Source organism: Mustelus asterias, unplaced genomic scaffold (genome assembly GCF_964213995.1).
Source record: "Mustelus asterias unplaced genomic scaffold, sMusAst1.hap1.1 HAP1_SCAFFOLD_176, whole genome shotgun sequence".
Taxonomy (NCBI): domain Eukaryota; kingdom Metazoa; phylum Chordata; class Chondrichthyes; order Carcharhiniformes; family Triakidae; genus Mustelus; species Mustelus asterias.
Window position 1 is genome coordinate 21,837 of NW_027590178.1, and position 22,663 is coordinate 44,499.

Genomic DNA, 22,663 nt, shown 5'->3' on the forward strand with positions numbered 1-22,663 from the left:
CTCCTCTCTTACCTCCTGTTCTATCTTTCCGATAGCATCTGTACCCTGGAACATTGAGCTGCCAGTCCTGTCCCTCCCTTAGCCATGTTTCAGTAATTGCTATAATATCCCAGTCCCATGTCCCCATCAATGCCCTGAGTTCATCTGCCTTGCCCGTCAGGCCTCTTGCATTGAAATAAATGCAGTTTAATCTGGACTTCCCTTGCTCTCTGTCTTGCTTCTGTCTGATCTGTCTGGTACTAGGATTACTGACACTGCCTTTACTAATTAATGTGCTCTCTTTAACTTCCGTGCTGTCCTCAAACTTCTCTTCTGTCTCCCTACTGCTTTGGATCCCACCCCCCGGCCAACCTAGTTTAAACGCTCCCGAGCTGCTCGAGCAAATCTCCCCGCCAGGATGTTAGTCCCCCTCCAGTTCAAATGTAATCCATCCCTCTTGAACAGATCAGCCCTTCCCCAGAAAAGATCCCAATGATCCAAAAATCTAAATCCCTGCTCCCTGCACCAGCTCTCAAGCCAGTCATTCATCTGCCTAATAGAACATAGAACATAGAACAGTACAGCACAGAACAGGCCCTTCGGCCCACGATGTTGTGCCGACCTTCATCTGAAACCAGGATCAAGCTATCCCACTCCCTACCATCCTGGTGTGCTCCATGTGCCTATCCAATAACCGCTTAAATGTTCCTAAAGTGTCTGACTCCACTATCACTGCAGGCAGTCCATTCCACACCCCAACCACTCTCTGCGTAAAGAACCTACCTCTGATATCCTTCCTATATCTCCCACCATGAACCCTATAGTTATGCCCCCTCGTAATAGCTCCATCCACCCGAGGAAATAGTCTTTGAACGTTCACTCGATCTATCCCCTTCATCATTTTATAAACCTCTATTAAGTCTCCCCTCAATCTCCTCCGCTCCAGAGAGAACAGCCCCAGCTCCCTCAACCTTTCCTCATAAGACCGACACTCCAAACCAGGCAGCATCCTGGTAAATCTCCTCTGCACTCTTTCCAGCGCTTCCACATCCTTCTTATAGTGAGGTGACCAGAACTGCACGCAATATTCCAAATGCGGTCTCACCAAGGTCCTGTACAGTTGCAGCATAACCCCACGGCTCTTAAACTCCAACCCCCTGTTAATAAAAGCTAACACACTATATGCCTTCTTCACAGCTCTATCCACTTGAGTGGCAACCTTTAGAGATCTGTGGATATGGACCCCAAGATCTCTCTGTTCCTCCACAGTCTTCAGAACCCTACCTTTGACCCTGTAATCCACATTTAAATTTGTCCTACCAAAATGAATCACCTCACATTTATCAGGGTTAAACTCCATTTGCCATTTTTCAGCCCAGCTTTGCATCCTATCTATGTCTCTTTGCAGCCTACAACACCCCTCCACCCCATCCACTACTCCACCAATCTTGGTGTCATCAGCAAATTTACTGATCCACCCTTCAGCCCCCTCCTCTAAGTCATTAATAAAAATCACAAAGAGCAGAGGACCAAGCACCGATCCCTGCGGCACTCCGCTAGCAACCTGCCTCCAGTCCGAAAATTTTCCATCCACCACCACCCTCTGTCTTCGATCAGACAGCCAGTTACCTATCCAATCGGCCAACTTTCCCTCTATCCCACACCTCCTTACTTTCATCATAAGCCGACCATGGGGGACCTTATCAAACGCCTTACTAAAATCCATGTATATGACATCAACCGCCCTACCTTCATCAACACACCTAGTTACCTCCTCAAAAAATTCTATCAAATTTGTGAGGCACGATTTGCCCTTCACAAATCCGTGCTGACTATCCCGGATTAATCCGCATCTTTCTAAATGGTCGTAAATCCCATCCCTTAGGACCTTTTCCATCAATTTACCAACCACCGAAGTCAGACTAACCGGTCTATAATTACCAGGGTCATTTCTATTCCCTTTCTTAAACAGAGGAACAACATTTGCCACTCTCCAGTCCTCTGGCACCATCCCCGTGGACAGCGAGGACCCAAAGATCAAAGCCAAAGGCTCTGCAATCTCATCCCTCGCCTCCCAAAGAATCCTAGGATACATTTCATCAGGCCCAGGGGACTTATCGACCTTCAGTTTATTCAAAACTGCCAAGACATCCTCCCTCCGAACATCTATTTCCTCCAGCCTATTAGCCTGTAACACCTTCTCTTCCTCAAAAACATGGCCCCTCTCCTTGGTGAACACTGAAGAAAAGTATTCATTCATCACCTCGCCTATCTCTACTGATTCCATACACAAGTTCCCACCACTGTCCTTGACCGGCCCTAACCTCACCCTGGTCATTCTTTTATTCCTCACATAAGAGTAAAAAGCCTTGGGGTTTTCCTTGATCCGACCCGCCAAGGACTTCTCATGTCCCCTCCTAGCTCTCCTCAGCCCCTTTTTCAGCTCGTTCCTTGCTAACTTGTAACCCTCAGTCGAGCCATCTGAACCTTGTTTCCTCATCCCTACATAAGCTTCCCTCTTCCTTTTCACAAGACATTCCACCTCTTTTGTGAACCACGGTTCCCTCACTCGGCCATTTCCTCCCTGCCTGACAGGAACATACCTATCAAGGACATCCAGTATTTGTTCCTTGAAAAAGTTCCACTTTTCATCAGTGCCTTTCCCTGACAGTTTCTGTTCCCATCTTATGCCCCCTAATTCTTGCCTAATGGCATCATAATTACCTCTCCCCCAATTGTAAGCCTTGCCCTGCCGTCCGGACCTATCCCACTCCATTGCAATAACAAAAGACACCGAATTGTGGTCACTATCTCCAAAGTTCTCTCCCACAAACAAAATCCTCCTAATCCTCCTATTCCTACTCTCACTAGCACGTGGTACCGATAGTAGTCCTGAAATTACTACCTTCGAGGTCCTACACGTTAGCCTTCTGCCTAACTCTCTGCATTCACATTTCAGGACCTCATCCCTTTTCCTACCTATGTCGTTGGTACCAATATGTACAACGACCTCTGGCTGCTCACCCTCCCCCCTGAAGAATGTCCTGCAATCGCTCAGAGACGTCCTTGACCCTGGCACCAGGGAGGCAACACACCATCCTGGAGTCTCGATTGCAGCCACAGAAACGCCTGTCTGTGCCTCTAACTAGCGAGTCCCCGATTACTACTGCTCGCTTGCTCTTTGCCCGACCCTGTCCCACAGCAGAACCAGCTGTGGTGTCACAGGCCTGGCTGCTGCTGGTACCTCCCCCTGACAGGCTATCACTCCCGTAAATCATCTCTCCCTCCCCTCCAGCCCGACTACCTCCCACTAGCCCTTGAACAAATCTGACTAAAGCTCCCAACTTGGCCTCATCCGTCCCAACCTCTCCTGACCTGACACAGAAACATGGAAGATAGGAGCAGGAGGCGGCCATTTGGCCCTTTAAGCCGACTCCACCATCCATCACAATCATGGCTGATCGTCCAACTCAAAAGCCTAATCCTGCTTTCTCCCCATAACCTTTGATCCTGTTCGCCCCAAGTGCTGTATGCAGCAGCCTCTTGAATACATTCTTGACTATCTCTCTGACTTAAACTGATTACTCAAGAAGCAACCCCAACCCACGACTCTCCAAAGCTATTATCCAATCACAACCTCCGACCACGCAACCAAATCTAACTAGACACCCAACAACATTACCAACTCCCAGCCACCATCCAAACTGCTGATTAACCCTCCAACCCAACACAACACAACTCGACCACCCTCCAGACACCCAGAACTAATCCTTGAACCTCTCCTCAGCTCCCTGACTAACCACTCATCCAGCGACACACCAACCCATTCACTCCCACAATCAACTAACACTTATGGAGCTCCCCGGGGTCACTGTGCTGTAAATAGGGTGTGTGCTCTCTCTTCCCCGACTCTGCTCTGATGGATCTCCCCGGGGTCACTGTGCTGTAAATAGGGTGTGTGCTCTCTCTTCCCCAACTCTGCTCTGCTCTGATGGAGCTCCCCGGGGTCACTGTGCTGTAAATAGGGTGTGTGCTGTCTCTTCCCCGACTCTTGCATCTTGGAAGTGCAGCAGAGAGGGAGAGATTCGCGAGAGGAGTGCTGTGGGTAAGCGCTGTTATTTTTAACTTACTTTTTCGCGGGTTTTTTCTTTAAAAATATCTAAACCCGGAAGTGGTCGCGCAGGGAGGTCTGGGAGAGAGAGATTTTTTTTTTAAAAAGTTACTCACCTCAGTGAATCGGCCTCATTGCGTCTTGGAAGTGCAGCAGAGAGGGAGAGATTCGCGAGAGGAGTGCTGCGGGTAAGCGCTGTTATTTTTAACTTACTTTTTCGCGGGTTTTTTCTTTAAAAATATCTAAACCCGGAAGTGGTCGCGCAGGGAGGTCTGGGAGAGAGAGATTTTTTTTTTTCCCCAATAAATTGGAACAGAGAGGAATCCCGATACTCTACACTTGTAGAGTATCCCACCCTCCCTCCTCCTCTAACCTAAAAAAAAGACCCAGTGAGAGCAGGGCTTTGGAGAAAACAGGAGGAGGAAAGGTAAGTTTAAAATTTTCATTCACTTTTTTTCCCCTGTGTGTTTAAAGGGGCAATTATGAGTGTGAGGCCAGTATGTTGTTCCCAATGTAGGATGTGGGAGGTCCTGGAGGCTCCTAGCCTCCCGGACGACCATATCTGTGCTGGGTGTGTTGAGCTGCGGTTCCTAAGGGACCATGTTAGGGAACTGGAATTGCAGCTCGAGGACCTTCGCCGGGTTAGGGATAGTGAGGAGGTCATTGACAGGAGCTATCGGCAGGTGGTCACACCGGGACCACGGGAGGAGGGTAACTGGGTAACAGTGAGGAAGGAGAAAACTCAGTTGATGGTGAGCACCCCGGTGGATGTGCCCCTTAATAATAAGTACTCCTGTCTGAGTACTACTGGGGTGGACAGCCCACCTGGGGGAAGCAGCGGTGGCAGTGTCTCTGGAGCTGAGCCTGGCCCAGTAGTGCAAAAGGGTAAGGAAAGGAGGGTAGTGCTAATTGGGGACTCTACGGTGAGGGGGTCAGATAGGCGTTTTTGCGGACAAAGACGGGACTCTCGGATGGTGGTTTGCCTCCCTGGTGCAGGGGTCCGGGATGTCTCTGGTCGAGTCCCAGAAATCCTGAAGGGGGAGGGAGAGGAGCCGAAGGTCGTGATGCATATAGGTACTGCTGACATAGGTAGGAAGAGGGAAGGGGTCATGAAAAGAGAATATAGGGAGTTAGGTAGACAGCTGAGAAAGAGGAATGCAAAGGTAGTAATCTCGGGATTGCTGCCTGTGCCGCGGGAGAGTGAGAACAGGAATCGGTGGAGAATGAATGCGTGGCTGAGGGACTGGAGCAAGGGACAAGGATTTGGGTACTTGGATCATTGGGACCTCTTTTGGGGCAGGTGTGACCTGTTTAAAAAAGACGGGTGGCACTTGAATCCCAGGGGGACCAATATCCTGGCGGGAAGGTTGGCTAAGGCTACTGGAGAGACTTTAAACTAGAAAGGTTGGGGGGAGGGAATCGAAATGAGGGGACTGAGAGCGAGGAGGTTAGCTCGCAAATAGATAAGGAATGTAAACAGGGTAAGAGGGAGGTTAGACGAGTGATGGAGAAGGGAAGTGCTCAGGCTGAAGGTCTGAGATGTGTCTATTTTAATGCCAGGAGTGTAGTGAATAAAGTGGATGAGCTTAGAGCGTGGATTGCTGCTTCGAATTGTGATGTGGTGGCCATTACGGAGACTTGGATGTCTCAGGGACAGGACTGGGTGCTTCAGGTGCCGGGTTTTAGATGTTTCAGGAAGGACAGGGAGGGAGGCAAGAGAGGGGGGGGGAGTGGCACTGTTGATCAGGGATAGTGTCACGGCTGTAGAGAAGGTGGACGCCGTGGAGGGATTGACGACGGAGTCTCTGTGGGTGGAGGTTAGGAACAGGAAGGGGTCGGTAACGTTGCTGGGTGTTTTCTATAGGCCGCCCAATAGTAACAGACATGTTGAGGAGCAGATGGGGAAACAGATCCTGGAGAGATGTAGGAATAACAGAGTTGTCGTGATGGGAGATTTTAATTTCCCAAACATAGATTGGAATATCCCTAGGGCTAGGGGTTTGGATGGAGAGGAGTTTGTTAGGTGTGTCCAGGAGAGTTTCCTGACACAGTATGTGGATAAGCCTACTAGAGGAGAGGCTGTACTTGATCTGGTGCTGGCTAATGAACCTGGACAGGTGGAGGATCTCTCGGTGGGTGAGCATCTTGGGGATAGCGATCATAATTCTATCTCCTTCACGATAGCATTGGAAAGAGATAGGATCAGGCAGGCTAGGAAAGTGTTTCTCTGGAGTAAAGGGAAATACAGTGTCATCAGGGAGGAAATTAGACGGGTAAATTGGAAGGAGGCATTCTTGGGGAAAAGTACCGAAGGAAAGTGGAGGATTTTCAAGGAATGTTTGTCTGGAGCTCTGCATGACAACGTTCCGATGAGACAGGGGGGTGTTGGTAGGGTACGGGAACCGTGGTGCACGAAGGTTGTGATGAACCTGGTGAATAAGAAAAGAGAGGCGTACAGAAGGTTCAGAGAGCTAGGAGGTGTTAAGGATTTAGAGGAGTATACGGGATGTAGGAAGGAGCATACGGGATGTAGGAAGGAGCTTAAGAAGGAAATTAGGAGAGCGAGAAGGGGTCATGAGAAGGCCTTGGCGGGTAAGATTAAGGAGAACCCCAAGGCTTTCTACAAATATGTCAAGAGTAAAAGGATGAGATGTGAAGGCATAGGACCCTTAAAAGGTGAAGGGGGAAAAGTTTGTGCGGAACCGTTAGAAATGGCGGAGCTGCTTAATGAATACTTTACCTCGGTATTCACGGTGGAAAGGGATCTGGGTGGTTGTACTGCTGGTTTGCGGTGGACAGAAAGGATCGAGCATGTGGACATAAAGAAAGAGGATGTGTTGGAACTATTGAATGGCATCAAGGTTGGTAAGTCGCCAGGACCGGATGGGATGTACCCCAGGTTACTGTGGGAGGCGAGGGAGGAGATTGCGGAGCCTTTGGCGATGATCTTTGCATCGTCGATGGAGACGGGAGAGGTTCCGGAGGATTGGAGGATTGCAGATGTGGTCCCTATATTCAAGAAAGGGAACAGGGACAGCCCGGGAAATTACCGACCGGTGAGTCTAACCTCAGTGGTTGGTAAGTTGATGGAGAGGATCCTGAGAGACAGGATTTATGATCATCTAGAGAAGTTTAGTATGATCAAAAGTAGTCAGCACGGCTTTGTCAAGGGCAGGTCGTGCCTTACGAGCCTGGTTGAGTTCTTTGAAAATGTGACCAAACACATTGACGAAGGAAGAGCGGTGGATGTGGTCTATATGGACTTCAGCAAGGCGTTCGATAAGGTCCCCCATGCAAGACTTCTTGAGAAAGTGAGAGGGCATGGGATCCAAGGGGCTGTTGCCTTGTGGATCCAGAACTGGCTTGCCTGCAGAAGGCAGAGAGTGGCTGTGGAGGGGTCTTTCTCTGCATGGCGGTCAGTGACCAGTGGAGTGCCCCAGGGATCTGTTCTGGGACCCTTGCTGTTTGTCATTTTCATAAATGACCTGGATGAGGAAGTGGAGGGATGGGTTGGTAAGTTTGCTGACGACACCAAGGTAGGTGGTGTTGTGGATAGTTTGGAGGGATGTCAGAAGTTGCAGCGAGACATAGATAGAATGCAAGACTGGGCGGAGAAGTGGCAGATGGACTTCAACCCGGATAAGTGTGTGGTGATCCATTTTGGCAGATCCAATGGGATGAAGCAGCAGTATAATATGAAGGGTACCATTCTTAGCAGTGTAGAGGATCAGAAGGACCTTGGGGTCCGGGTCCATAGGACTCTTAAATCGGCCTCGCAGGTGGAGGATGCGGTCAAGAAGGCGTACGGCGTACTGGCCTTCATTAATCGAGGGATTGAGTTTAGGAGTCGGGAGATAATGCTGCAGCTTTATAGGACCCTGGTTAGACCCCACTTGGAGTACTGCGCGCAGTTCTGGTCACCTCATTACAGGAAAGATGTTGAAGCCATTGAAAGGGTGCAGAGGAGATTTACAAGGATGTTGCCTGGATTGGGGGGCATGCCTTATGAGGATAGGTTGAGGGAGCTTGGTCTCTTCTCCCTGGAGAGACGAAGGATGAGAGGTGACCTGATAGAGGTTTACAAGATGTTGAGAGGTCTGGATAGGGTAGACTCTCAGAGGCTATTTCCAAGGGCTGAAATGGTTGCTACGAGAGGACACAGGTTTAAGGTGCTGGGGGGTAGGTACAGAGGAGATGTCAGGGGTAAGTTTTTCACTCAGAGGGTGGTGGGTGAGTGGAATCGGCTGACGTCGGTGGTGGTGGAGGCAAACTCGTTGGGGTCTTTTAAGAGACTTCTGGATGAGTACATGGGATTTAATGGGATTGAGGGCTATAGGTAGGCCTAGAGGTGGGGATGTGATCGGCGCAACCTGTGGGCCGAAGGGCCTGTTTGTGCTGTGGCTTTCTATGTTCTTGTCTGCTCTGATGGATCTCCCCGGGGTCACTGTGCTGTAAATAGGGTGTGTGTTCTCTCTTCCCTGACTCTGCTCTGGTGGAGTTCCCCGGGGTCACTGTGCTGTAAATAGGGTGTGTGCTCTCTCTTCCCCGACTCTGCTCTGATGGAGCTCCCCGGGGTCACTGTGCTGTAAATAGGGTGTGTGCTCTCTCTTCCCCGACTCTGCTCTGATGGAGCTCCCCGGGGTCACTGTGCTGTAAATAGGGTGTGTGCTGTCTCTTCCCCGACTCTTGTCTGCTCTGATGGAGCTCCCCGGGGTCACTGTGCTGTAAATAGGGTGTGTGTTCTCTCTTCCCCGACTCTGCTCTGATGGAGCTCCCCGGGGACACTGTGCTGTAAATAGGGTGTGTGTTCTCTCTTCCCCGACTCTACTCTGGTGGAGTTCCCCGGGGTCACTGTGCTGTAAATAGGGTGTGTGCTCTCTCTTCCCCGACTCTTGTCTGCTCTGATGGAGCTCCCAGGGTCGCAGTGCCGAAGATCCTGGGAGAAATATGCAGCAGTTTCAGGTTGGGAGAATTTTTAAACATACCGGCAATCTGCTTACCATTGCTGCTGCTTGGAAGATTCAGACCCATTTATATTTTAAATCCATTTAAATTTTAATTGTTACACTAAAAATTAACACAAACACTCACGAGATCTCCTCCAGACTCCTGCAGGTCAGTATGAGGCGGCGGAGAGCAGGGACAGATTGATCTGTGAAGGAGTTTGATTCCAGGTTCAGAATCCTCAGTGTCTGGTTTGTACTGAGAGCGGAGGCGAGATCCTCAGCACAAGAATCTGTGAGAGCGTTCCTATACAGACTGGAGACCAGAGAGAGGAATAACAGGAATCAGGTTCAATCCCCAGTGTTTTAAATAATACTGTTAATAACAATAATAATGTATTGTATCAGACATTCCAAAAACACAACCTGCATTTCTGTAGAATGAGGAAATACTCAATGCTGAAAATGAAATATAAATAAACTGGAAATGCTCAGCAGGTTCGCTAAATACATGTGAAGAGAGAAACAGGGGTAAAGTTTGAGCTTCCATTGGAACTGGGAACGGGCAGTGAATTGACAGGTTTGAAGTGACAGCGGTGGGTGGCTGGGGAAGAAACAAAGAAAGGACAAACTGGAATTACAGGAGTGATTAAATGATAAAAGTGATGATGGGACAGGACCATAATCACAGGATCCCCATGTCCTTACTCGGAGTGGCTCGGGAGGGACATGGGATGGGCAGTGGTTTGGGAATGCAGTTTGTGGTGAGGTTGAAGATAATGGCTGTGATTTTACCAGAAGCTCTGAAGTCCCAACATGGGGATTGGAAATGGGTGGTGTGTCCGTGTGGGCAGGATAGGCAGAGTTATGAAGGAGATATTGTCAGAGGGGGACAATTAACGGCTGGCAGGCAGGGGGAGCTGCCCACTGAGGCAGCCTGGGCAGGGGGCAGTCCCGGTTCAGGCAATGCTGGCACCATCTCCAAAGGCAGCAGGACTTTCAAACACAGCAGCTCTGGAGGGAGCAGCGAGGGAGCTCTGCTTATTGAATGAAGGACTGAAATGTCAGAAAGCAGAGCAAGGCTTGCCCCCCGACCCCTTCCCCTCCCTGGAGGGGCTCCTCCCGGCTGCTCGGGTTCAGAGGGAGGTCCTGTTCCCTCAGGATGGGAGGAGATTATCCCATCGGTACAAGCCAGTCTGGATGGAGATTGCTGGGAGGTGAGCATGTTTCAGACACGTGGTTACAGAGTGGAAAAGGATCAATGTCCTGATGTGTTCTGCCACGGTGAGTGCAGCACAGCCTGATATGTGAATAAGGATGAGGGGGAAATTGTGGAAAGAACATCTCCACCCAGACACCGGCAATGCAAAGGACTTGCAGAATGTCACTGGCTGTCCTGTCTGGAGACAATACACATCTCTGTAACCTGTGCTTAATGCTCCCTTCTCTCACATTATCTGTCTCTTTAAGACCTGGTTGGCTGAAGGGATTCGCATTCTAATCAGTATTCTGTAAGTTGATTTTGTGTCTCTGTGCCCTGTTTGAGAGCAGATTTCCACTCCATCTGACAAAGGAGCAGCGCTCCGAAAGCTAATGGTATTTGCTACCAAATAAACCTGTTGGACTTTAACCTGGTGTTGTTAAAACTCTTACAATGCAAAGGCAGCAGCATTGACTGTCAGAGACATGTCCGTTAGGCTGCCACCAGCATAGGCTCGAGCAGGGCTGACCAACATATTCACTGGGCAAACACACGTCAATGTTTTTCTCACTCAAGGGGCCGATGAGTAAATTTCAGAATGATAAAGTTTGGCACAGCAGAAATTTCAATTAAAAACTAAACTGAGATATGAAAAGAAACAACTTGCTGAGCACAATAATGAGTAATAAATAAAGATGTTTATTAGAGTTTAATCCTCATCAATCACAAATTGTTTCTCTCCCACATTTGCTGCAGATCGGCTCAAAAACCTATCAGCAGCAAACATGGGAAAGAAACGGGATGTGATTGGAGGAGCAGCTCCATGCAGATTCTTCCATTCAAACTGAACTGTGTGACTGAGATTCTGGAAACTCGCTCCGGGGGCCGCATTGAGGGGCTTCGAGGGTCACATTCACCCCTTGGTTCACACGTTGGACAACCCTGGGCTACTGCATGTGTTTGATGGGTGAGTAACAATTTATGTGTTTGGAAAGAGAGCAAATATCATCAGGGAACGAGTGAAGAAGAGTGGAGACATCCAGGTCTTGCCATCCTTACACCAATGGAAGATGAAGTGCTGGATCAGGAAGGCCTGGGGGCAGAGTGGGTAATTACTGCTGGTGAGATGGGTTGAGTGGGTGGCCTAATGAATGGGCACAGGAGAGCGTCTGGTGAGGACAAAACATAGAGCTTGTTTATCCATCACTGGTCACAGAGAGCAGTCTGAAGGACGTATTGGGATAGGAACAAAATAACTAGGAGCAGCAGAAGGTCATTCAGCCCCTCGAGCACACTCCATCACGGCTGATCTAATTGTAGTCTCAACTCTTTTCCCCGTAACCCGTGATTCACTTCTCAATCCAAAATCATTCTTAACTCAGCCTTGAATATATTCAATGACTCTGCCGCCACGAGTCTCCAGGGAAGAGAATTCCACTGACCAGCCACCATCTAAAAATATAAATTTCTCCTCATCTCAGTCTTAAGGGACTGACAATTACATTTTAAAATCTGTCCCCTTGTTCTGGTCTCTCTTACAAGAAGAAACAGCCTCTCAGCAACCACCCTGTCTCATCCCCTCAATGCGATCACCGTTTAATCTTCTGAACTTTCATAGATATTGCTCCAATCTGCTCAAATTTCCCTCGTAAAATAAACCTCTCCATCCCAGGAATCAGCCGAGTGAACTTTCTCTGAACTGGTTCCAATACAATTCTATCCTTTTGTAAGTAAAGAGCTCAACACTGTACACATTACTCCAGTTGTGGAGCCTCCCTGAGCCTCTCCACATCCCCTTGAAACATCTTTGCATCCTCCTCACAATTCAGATTTTCACCTCGTTTTCCATTATTCGCAAATTTGGAAATATTATATTTGATTCCCACATCCATATCATTGATGTAGATTCTGAATAGCTGAGACCCAAACACTGATCCCTGCCGTACTCCACTAGTTAGAGGCTGTCAACCCAAAAGTAACCCATTTATTCCAACTCCTTGTTTCTGTCCACTAACCAGTTCTCAGTCCATGCTGGTATATTCCTCCCAATCCCACGTGCTCCAATTTTATTTAATAACCTCTTGTGTGTGAATCATGCAACTATAGAATCCCTAGTGTAGGAATCGTCATTCGGCCCATCGAGACACACTGACAGAGTAACTTACCACGGTCCGCTCCCCATAAACTCACTAATTTACTGGGGCTAATCCACCTAACCTACATATCTTGGGACACTAAGGGCAATTTTACCATGGCCAATCCATCTACCATGCATATCTTTGGAGTGTGGGAGGAAACCGGAGCACCCAGAGGAAACACAGGCAGACACGGGGAGAATGTGGGAACTCCACACAGTCACCCAAGGCTGGAATTGAACCCGGGCCCCTGGCTGTGATGCAACAATGTTAACCACTGTGTCACCGTGCCAGCCTTTCATAAATCCATGTTGGCCCTGTCTAATCCTGCCATTAATTTCGAAGTGTTCTGTTATCACTTCCTTCATTACAGATTATTATAGGATTTCCATACCATCAATGTCAGACTAATAGATCTGCAGTTGCCCGGTTTCCTGTAACCCCACATATTTACGCCGCTAATCCCCCAAACCGACACATCTTGGACACTAACGGGCAATTTAGCACGGCCAATCCACCCAACCTGCACAGTTTATTTGGACTATGGGAGGAAACAGGAGCAGCCGGAGGAAACAGGAGCAGCCGGAGGAAACAGGAGCAGCCGGAGGAAACCCACACAGACACGGGGAGACCGTGAAAACGCCACAGACAGTCGCCCAAGGCTGGAATGAATCCGGGTCCCTGACGCTGTGAGGCAGCAGTGCCAACCCCGGTGCCACATCTTCACTTAATCTAATACACTCCTTGAATTAGCAACGGCTGGAACACTTCTGCTGCTCTTCTCCAAATGAAAGGAATCTATTTTTGTTGGAAACGCCACACATTTGCACATCACCATGTCTAAAACAGCTTGTTGTGTGATTGGCACTGGAACGTGCTTCTCCAGGAAATTGCTTGAATATATTCTGTGAACAAATCTTCTTTTCAAATTTTGACAATCTGAGTGATTTATACAGTAAATGGAAGAAGCCACAGGAGCACTGACCTACAGAGGGATCTGTGTGTACAAGTCTACAGATCCCTGAAAGTGGCAACACGGGTGGATGAGGTGGTCAAGAAGGCAGACAACATGCTTGTCTTCATCGACCGGGGCATCGAGTGTAAAAGTTGTCAAGTTATGTTACAGCTGCATGAAACTTCAGTTGGCCACATTTGAATATTGCTTGCAGTTCCGTTTGCGACACTCCCAGAATGATGTGAATGCTTTGGAGAGGGTGCAAGGAAGGTTTACCAGAATGTTGCCTGGTCAAGGACGGTTCGGTTATGAGGAGACGATGTATAAACACAGATTGTTTCACTACAAAAAGGGAGGCTGAGGGGTGACCTGATGGAGGTGTACACAATTATGAGAAGCATCAATATGGTGGATAGTCAGAGACTTTTCTCCAGGGTGGAATGATCAACTACAAGAGGGCACAGGATGAAGGTGAGAGGGGCAAAGTTTGGAGGGAGGTGTGTGGGGTAAGTTTTCACCCAGAGGGTGGTGGGTGCCTGGAAGGCACTGCCAATGGAGGTGGCAGAAGCAGGCACGTTTCCAATGTCCAAGGTGCATCTTGGTAGACACATGAACAAGAGACAAACAGAGGAATAGAAACCACAAATTGGCAGAAAGTTCTGGGTCTGAATAAGCGTTAGGAGGTGCCACAGGCTTGGTGGGCTGAAGGGACTGTTACTGTGCTGTGCGGTTCTTTGTTCTTCTTTGTATATGAAGATTAAAATCACCCGTGGTTATTGCAAAATGTTTTTACAAGGCCCCGTTATTTTTCCTGTGTATTGTGTCGGAGATTGTGACTGTTGTTAGGAGCCTATAAATGATTCCCACAAGAGAACTTTTAACTTTGTTAAATCTTATCTCTATCCAAACTGATTCCGCATCTGGATCATTGGAACTAAGTTCAGCTCTCGCTGCTGTACTGACATCTGTTACTAACAGCGAGACTCCACCGCCATGTCCTGCCCTCCATTTACTGTCATCCACTCACTCTCCCCCCTTTCACTAATCAATGGATGTTGTGTCCGGGGAGAGCTGTGAGCATCTGAGGAGGAGGAGAGAACCTCAGAGGGTGAACCATAACATTATTCCCCCACTCCCTCAACATAAGGATCTGTGGGACTGACATCCCATTGCTCAGGGATCAGAGAGAGAAGCAACAGGAATCAGAGGAAAAGCAGTTTTCCTTATTCATAACTGACGCCAATAGTAATGGGCAGTGTTTTTTATACAAATACCAGTGGTGAAATTATATTGTTGAATATTCAGTTATTATAAACACAATCTCACACAGTCTGCTACTTACTCCAGTTTCTGTATTTTACAGTCCGGATTCCTCAGAGCCACAGACAGCAGTTTCACTCCGGAATCTCCCAGGTTATTGTGACTCAGATCCAGATCTATCAGTGAGCGGTTTGTACTGAGAGCAGAGGCCAGGTCCTCGACACAAGAATCTGTGAGATCGTTACCATAGAGACTGGAGATCAGAGAGAGAAACATAACAGGAATCAGGGTAAATCCACAGTGTTTTTAAGAATAAGATCATTAACAATAATAATGTACAGCGCGGGACATTCAAGAAACACAACTTCAGTTCATACAGGAGGCAAAATTCGATTGATGCTGTAAATCTGAAATATGAATAAATATGTTGGAGACTCTCATCAGGTCAGGCAACATCTGTGAAGAGAGAAACAGATTTAGTTTCAGTTCAATCAGCGAAACTTAGAAATTGGAAGTAGCAGTGAATTAAATTGTTTTAAGTGACAGGGAGCTGGGGATGGGCGGGTGACAAGGAAAGAACAAAATGGAAGTGCCGGAGTGATTAAATGACAAAAAGGATGATGGTGAAAGGGAAGAGCACAGGATTCCCATGTCCTTACCCTGAGTCACAGGGAGGGACATGGGATGGCAAGTGGCTCAGGAATGGAGTGTGTGGTGGGGTTGAAGATGATGAGAGAGAAACCTTTCTCACACTGCCAGTGGTTCGGGTCTGGAACTCACAGCCGGGAAGTGTGGTGGAGGTCGGCTGCATCGAAGCAGTCAAAAAGGAATTAGATGATTATTTGAATATAAAGAATGAGCTACGAGAATGGATACGAGAAAAACGCTGGAGAATGACTCAAATTCCTAATGCTAATTTGGTGAGCTGGTACAGACACGATGGGCCAAATGGCCTCATTGTGCTCCGTAAGAATTCTGTGAAGATATTGGTTGGAAATGTATCGATATTTCAGCTGGAAGTTGGTGATGTTGCCGTGTGGACAGTGTTAGCAGCCACAGTCCCCAATGAAATGTTAATACTGATAGGCAAAGGGATCTGGGTGTACAGGTCCACAGGTCACTGAAAGTGGCAATGCAGGTGGAGAAGGTAGTCAAGAAGGCATTCGGCATGCTTGCCTTCATCGGCCGGGGCATTGAGTTTAAAAATTGGCAAGTCAAGTTGCAGCTTTATAGAACCTTCGTTCGGCCGCACTTAGAATATAGTGTTCAATTCTGGTCGCCACTCTACCAGAAGGATGTGGAGGCTTTGGAGAGGGATACAGAAAAGATTGACCAGGATGTTGCCTGGTATGGAGGGCATTAGCTATGAGGAGAGGTTGGAGAAACTTGGTTTGTTCTCACTGGAGCGACGGAGGTTGAGGGGAGACCTGATAGAAGTCTACAAGATTATGAGAGGCATGGACAGAGTGGATAGTCGGAAGCTTTTTCACAGGGTAGAAGAGTCAATTGCTAGGGGGGCAAAGGTTTAAGGTGCGAGGGGCAAGGTTTAAAGGAGATGTACGAGGCAGATTCTTTACACAGAGTAGTGGGCGCCTGGAACTCGTTGCTGGGGGAGGTAGTAGAAGCAGATATGGTGGTGACGTTTAAGGGGCGTCTTGACAAGTACATGAATAGGATGGGAATAGAGGGATATGGTCCCCGGAAGGGTAGGGGGTATTAGTTAAGTCAGGCAGCATGGTCGGTGCAGTCTTGGAGGGCCGAAGGGCCTGTTCCTGTGCTGTAATTTTCTTTGTTCTTTGTGTTTCTCTCCAATAGAGAGAGAGACAATTAGTTACATGTAGCTTCAGGGATACAATTTAATAAACGTGCGGCAATGGGAGGAGATGGGATTCCATGAACCCCACAGCCGGTAAGAGGACCAAACCCTCAGATTTAGCATCATTCTACATCACACTCTAAACACCAAACCAAATGAACTAACCAACTCCACATATAACCAAACAGGCACATTAATATCTGACAGGTTCGGGAAATCCGTCCACTCAGGCAGCACAGGCAGAATCACAGAATTGTTACAGAGCAGGAGGAGGCCACTCGGCCCATCGTGTCTGCACTGACTCTCCGAATGAGCAACTCACTAAGTGTCATCCCCCCACCTTCCCCCCAAAACCCTGTGCATTGCAGAGCTTAACCACTGGCTGCAGGGGAAGGCCCCATTCAGGCAGAGCTGGCACCAGATTTAAAGGCAGCCAGCAGCACTTTTAAAGGCTCTGAAGGGAGCAGTGAGGGAGCCCTGGTTAATGAACAAAGGGCTGAAATGGCAGAAGGCAGATTAAACCCAATTCGCTGACACTTCCCTGGAAATTCTCAAGGATATATCGGTTTGGAGGGAGGTTCTGTTCCCTCAGGAGTGGAGGAGGAGACCTGTCACATCAACCCAAGCAAGTCTGGATAGAAACTGCCGAGGGCCAGAGCAGGCAGCACGTGGCTGCAGTGAGGCAAAGAATCAATAACCTGATATGTTCTGACAAGGTGAGCGTTAAACTTACAGGCTGATATGTGAATAAGGATGAAAGAGGAATGGTGGAAAGAACATCTCCACCCAGACACTGGCAATGTCCAGACAGCAGCATCAATCTTCAGGAACATGTCAGCCTCTCTGTGAAGGGTTCCGGTCAGTCAGAGATGACTGCTGCACTGCCGACACTGAGTGACCATCCTGGTGGTCCCATGATGGGCAGTCTGGCAGCACCATAGGCTTGTGTGTGTCTTTGATGGGTGAGTAACAATGGAAATTTATGTGCTTGTAGAAGAGGGCACAGAGCGTCAGAGAAGGAGCCAAGAGTGACAGTGTCTGGATTGTGTCATCCTTATGCCAATGGAAGATGCAGTGCTGGAGCTGGGAGACCTGGAGGCTGGGTGGGCAATCACTGATGGTGAGATGGGTTGTGGATCCAGAGAGAGTGAGTGAGTGAATGGATGGGCACAGGAGAGACTCTGCTGCGGAGTCCAAAACCTGGTGCTTGTGTGTTCATCATTGGTCACATGGAGCTCTGGGTTAGGAACAGTCAGAAGTTTAACAACACCAGGTTAAAGTCCAACAGGTTTATTTGGTAGCAAATGCCACTAGCTTTCGGAGCGCTGCCCCTTCGTCAGGTGGAGTGTAGAAATGCTCACAAACAGGGCACACAGAGACACAAACTCAATTTACAGAATAATGACTGGAATGCAGTCTTTACAGATAACCAAGTCTTAAAGGTACAAACAGTGTGAGTGGAGGGAGCATTAAGCACAGGTTAAAGAGATGTGTATTGTCTCCAGACAGGACAGCCAGTGAGATTCTGCAAGTCCAGACAAGCTGTGGGCCATTCGGCCCATCAATCCTTCACTAACAACAATCCCGCCCAGGCCCTATAACAGTAACCCGACATATTAACTCTGCAAATCCCCCTGACATCAAGTGTCAATTTACCATCGCCGCTCAAACTAGCGTGCACATCTTTGGCATGTGGGAGGAAACTGGAGTAACTGAAGGAAACCTGCGCAGACACGGAGAGTACATGCAAACTCCACACAATCTGTCACCCAAGGCCGGAATTGACACGGGTCTCTGGCGCTCTGAGTCAGCAGTGCTAACAGCTCTACCACCCTGCCGACCATGATCAGCCGTGGTTCGTCCCAATTGCAGTGAGTATCGGACGAATAATTTCTATATTTTTTCATAAGATAAGCCTGGCATGCCATGAAAGACTCAAGCCAACATTTTCTCAAATGTTTATAAAATACGTTCATAAGGTGACCAAAACTATATAGGTTACTTCAGCTGTGCTGTGACCACAAACCTATCAGATTTGTGACTGGCGACCTTTGCTCCCAGGCGAATTGTCCCTCATTGCCTTTTCTGTTGATTTGTCAAAGCTGTCGGATCTTATAATATGAAGTCATGAGATTGGATCAGGTTGGGGATTCTGAGAGTCAGCACACCCGAAGGTAGAAATTCAATACAGTTTGAAGTTGCCAATGACTGGACCTCAGAGGGTGAACCATAACATTATTCCCCCACTCCCTCAACATAAGGATCTGTGGGACTGACATCCCATTGCTCAGGGATCAGAGAGAGAAGCAACATGAGTCAGAGGAAAAGCAGTTTTCCTGATTCATAACTGACGCCAATAGTAACGGGCAGAGTTTTTTATACAAATACCAGTGGTGAAATTATATTGTTGAATATTCAGTTATTATAAACACAATCTCACACAGTCTGCTACTTACTGCAGTTTCTGTATTTTACAGTTCGGATTCCTCAGAGCCACAGACAGCAGTTTCACTCCTGAATCTCCCAGTTTATTGTCACTCAGATTCAGATCTATCAGTGAGCGGTTTGTACTGAGAGCAGAGGCCAGGTCCTCGGCACAAGAATCTGTGAGAGCGTTACCATAGAGACTGGAGATCAGAGAGAGAAACATAACAGGAATCAGGGTAAATCCACAGTGTTTTTAAGAATAAGATCATTAACAATAATAATGTACAGCGCGGGACATTCAATGAGTATTCTAACTGGGTGCAGTTAGACAGAGACACCAGGAGATGGAGACAGTGAGTATTCTGAGTGCAGTTAGACAGAGACACCAGGAGATGGAGACAGTGAGTATTCTAACTGAGTGCAGTTAGACAGGGACACCAGGAGATGGAGACAGTGAGGGGGGTAACTGAGTGCAGTTAGACAGAGACACCAGGAGATGGAGACAGTGAGTATTCTAACTGAGTGCAGTTCGACAGGGACACCAGGATATGGAGAGAGTGAGGGGGTAACTGAGTGCAGTTAGACAGAGACACCAGGAGATGGAGACAGTGAGGGGGGTAACTGAGTGCAGTTAGACAGGGACACCAGGAGATGGAGACAGTGAGTATTCTAACTGAGTGCAGTTAGACAGGGACACCAGGAGATGGAGACAGTGAGTATTCTAACTGAGTGCAGTTAGACAGAGACACCAGGAGATGGAGACAGTGAGGGGGGTAACTGAGTGCAGTTAGACAGGGACACCAGGAGATGGAGACAGTGAGGGGGGGGTAACTGGGTGCAGTTAGACAGGGACACCAGGAGATGGAGACAGTGAGTATTCTAACTGAGTGCAGTTAGACAGAGACACCAGGAGATGGAGACAGTGAGGGGGGTAACTGAGTGCAGTTAGACAGGGACACCAGGAGATGGAGACAGTGAGGGGGGTAACTGAGTGCAGTTAGACAGAGACACCAGGAGATGGAGACAGTGAGTATTCTAACTGAGTGCAGTTAGACAGGGACACCAGGAGATGGAGACAGTGAGTATTCTAACTGAGTGCAGTTAGACAGGGACACCAGGAGATGGAGACAGTGAGTATTCTAACTGGGGCTCAGGAATGGAGTGTGTGGTGGGGTTGAAGATGATGCGACAGAAACCTTTCTCACACTGCCAGTGGTTCGGGTCTGGAACTCACAGCCGGGAAGTGTGGTGGAGGTCGGCTGCATCGAAGCAGTCAAAAAGGAATTAGATGATTTTTTGAAGATAGGCAATGAGCTACGAAAATGGATACGACAAAAAGGCTGGAGAATGACACGAATTTCGAATGTCAATTTGGTGAGCTGGTGCAGACACGATGGGCCAAATGGCCTCATTGTGCTCCGTAAGAATTCTGTGGAGACAGTGGTTGAAAATGTTATCGATATTTCAACTGGAAGTTGGTGATGTTGCCGTGCGGACAGTGTTAGTAGCCACATTCCTCAATGAAATCTCCCCAATAGAAAGAGACACAATTTGGTACATGTCGCTTCAGGGATACAACTTAGTAAAGGTGGGGATATGGGAAGAGTTGGGACTCCATTAACCCCACAGCCAGTACGAGGACCAAACCCTCAACAACAGCGTCATTCTACATCACGCTGGAGACACCGAACCAACTGAACTAACCAACTCCACACAGAGCCAGAACGGGCACAGTAAATGTCTGACAGGTTCGGGAAATCCGTCCACTCAGGCAGCACAGGCAGAATCACAGTATTGTTAGAGAGCAGAAGGAGGCCACTCGGCCCATCGTGTCTGCACTGACTCTTCGAATGAGCAATTCACTAAGTGGCATTCCCCCACCTTCCCCCAAATCCCTGTGCATTCCAGAGCTTAACCACTGGCTGCAGGGGACAGCACAATTCTGGCAATGCTGGCACCAGATTTAAAGGCAGCCAGCAGCACTTTTAAAGGCTCTGAAGGGAGCAGTGAGGGAGCCCTGGTTAATGAACAAAGGGCTGAAATGGCAGAAGGCAGATTAAACCCAATTCGCTGACACTACCCTGGAAATTCTCAAGGCTATTTCGGTTTGGAGGGAGGTTCTGTTCCCTCAGGACTGGAGAAGGAGACCTGTCACATCAACCCAAGCAAGTCTGGAGAGAAACTGCCAAGGGTCTGAGCAGTGGCTGCAATGAGGCAAAAGATGAATAATCTGATATGTTCTGACAAGGTGAGCGTTAAGCCTACAGGCTGATATGTGAATAAGGATGAAAGAGAAATTGTGGAAAGACCATCTCCACCCAGACACTGGCAATGTCCAGACAGCAAAGCATCAATCTTCAGGAACATGTCAGCCTCTCTGTGAAGGGTTACATGGAACATAGGACATAGAACAGTACAGCACAGTACAGACCCTTCGGCCCACGATGTTGTGCCGAGCTTTGTCCAAAACCAAGATCAAGCTATCCAACTCCCTATCATTCTAGTGTGCTCCATCTGCCTATCCAATAACCGCTTGAAAGTTCCTAAAGTGTCCGACTTCACTATGACAGCAGGCAGTCCATTCCACACCCCAACCGCTCTCTGAGTAAAGAGTCAGTCAGAGATGGCTGCTGCACTGTCGACACTGTGTAACCATCCTGGTGGTCCCATGATGGGCAGTCTAAATTAGCGTCAGGTTTGTGTGTGTCTTTGATGGGTGAGTAACAATGGAAATTTATGTGCTTGTAGAAGAGGGCACAGAGCGTCAGAGAAGGAGCCAAGAGTGACAGTGTCTGGATTGTGTCATCCTTATGCCAATGGAAGATGCAGTGCTGGAGCTGGGAGACCTGGAGGCTGGGTGGGCAATCGCTGATGGTGAGATGGGTTGTGGATCCAGAGAGAGTGAGTGAGTGAATGGATGGGTACAGGGGAGGCTCTGCTGCTGAGTCCAAAACCTGGTGCTTGTGTGTCTTCCATTGGTCACATGGAGCTCTGGGTTAGGAACAGTCTGCAGGACATGTTGGAATGTGCATTACCCTCTAACATTCTTCACTCTCTCACAAATCAACAGCTGCGGTGAGCGGGAGACAGGTGTGTAGCTCTGAAGATGGGGAGGGGTCAGAGGATGGATTGTCACATTATACTCTATAACGTCCGCCAGAGCAGATAATGTCTCTCACGATTAGCAAAGGGGTTACAATCTGGCAGCACAGGGCAGCACAGACAAACCCGAGCAGCTGATGAAGGCAGGAATAGCTGAGTTCACTCACACTCTCGAGAGGACAGGTCATTGTCAGCTTCAGGAAGATGAAATGTGACTGGAGTCTTTAACAATGCAGCAGATACTGGAGCTGCAGCGTAGGATACTTTAACATTTGGTGGAGTTTCCAAAGGCTGTGTGTATCCATACACAAAGGATGGAGGAGTCAATCCAGGCCAGCAGTGTTACCATGTCTCAGGTCTGAGCACAAATAGCATCCTCCACAGAGAGATTGGTGACCTTCATGGAGAGTCACATCCAGCCTATCACCCACAGGAAATACACATGAACCTGCATGTTCTCACTACCTCCATGAGCTCTGTGGAACACGGGCTGTGGGAGGGGTGGGAAAATGTGCCTGGAGTAACTGTCAGGCCCTCCCCAGCTGAGCAGGGAGGGTCCAGTTTGCCCTGAATGGATAGAGGTGCGGCTGCCTGCAGCATTTGGGAGCTCCTCTCAGGATGCCTCTGGTGTGGGCAGTGGGTACCCTTCTGCTCCGACTGTGACACAAGCACCTCACGAAGCTATGATGACAGAGGCAACTCCAGCATCTGTGCAGAGGACCCGCAGTCGGCCG

The 22,663-nt window shown here is 48.4% G+C and overlaps 1 protein-coding gene across 8 annotated transcripts in view; it reads right to left on the reverse strand.

Annotated features, from left to right (window-relative positions):
* LOC144485237 (NACHT, LRR and PYD domains-containing protein 3-like) overlaps positions 1-22,663 on the reverse strand; it is an 86,199-nt gene that overhangs the window by 3,331 nt on the left and 60,205 nt on the right. For all 8 annotated transcript variants that reach the window (XM_078203442.1, XM_078203445.1, XM_078203443.1 and 5 more), the window contains 3 exons: positions 18,857-19,027; positions 14,667-14,837; positions 9,182-9,349 (listed from right to left, as the gene is read on the reverse strand). In XM_078203442.1, the coding sequence (XP_078059568.1) occupies positions 9,182-9,349; positions 14,667-14,837; positions 18,857-19,027 (510 nt within the window). The remainder of the gene's footprint in view (positions 1-9,181; positions 9,350-14,666; positions 14,838-18,856; positions 19,028-22,663) is intronic.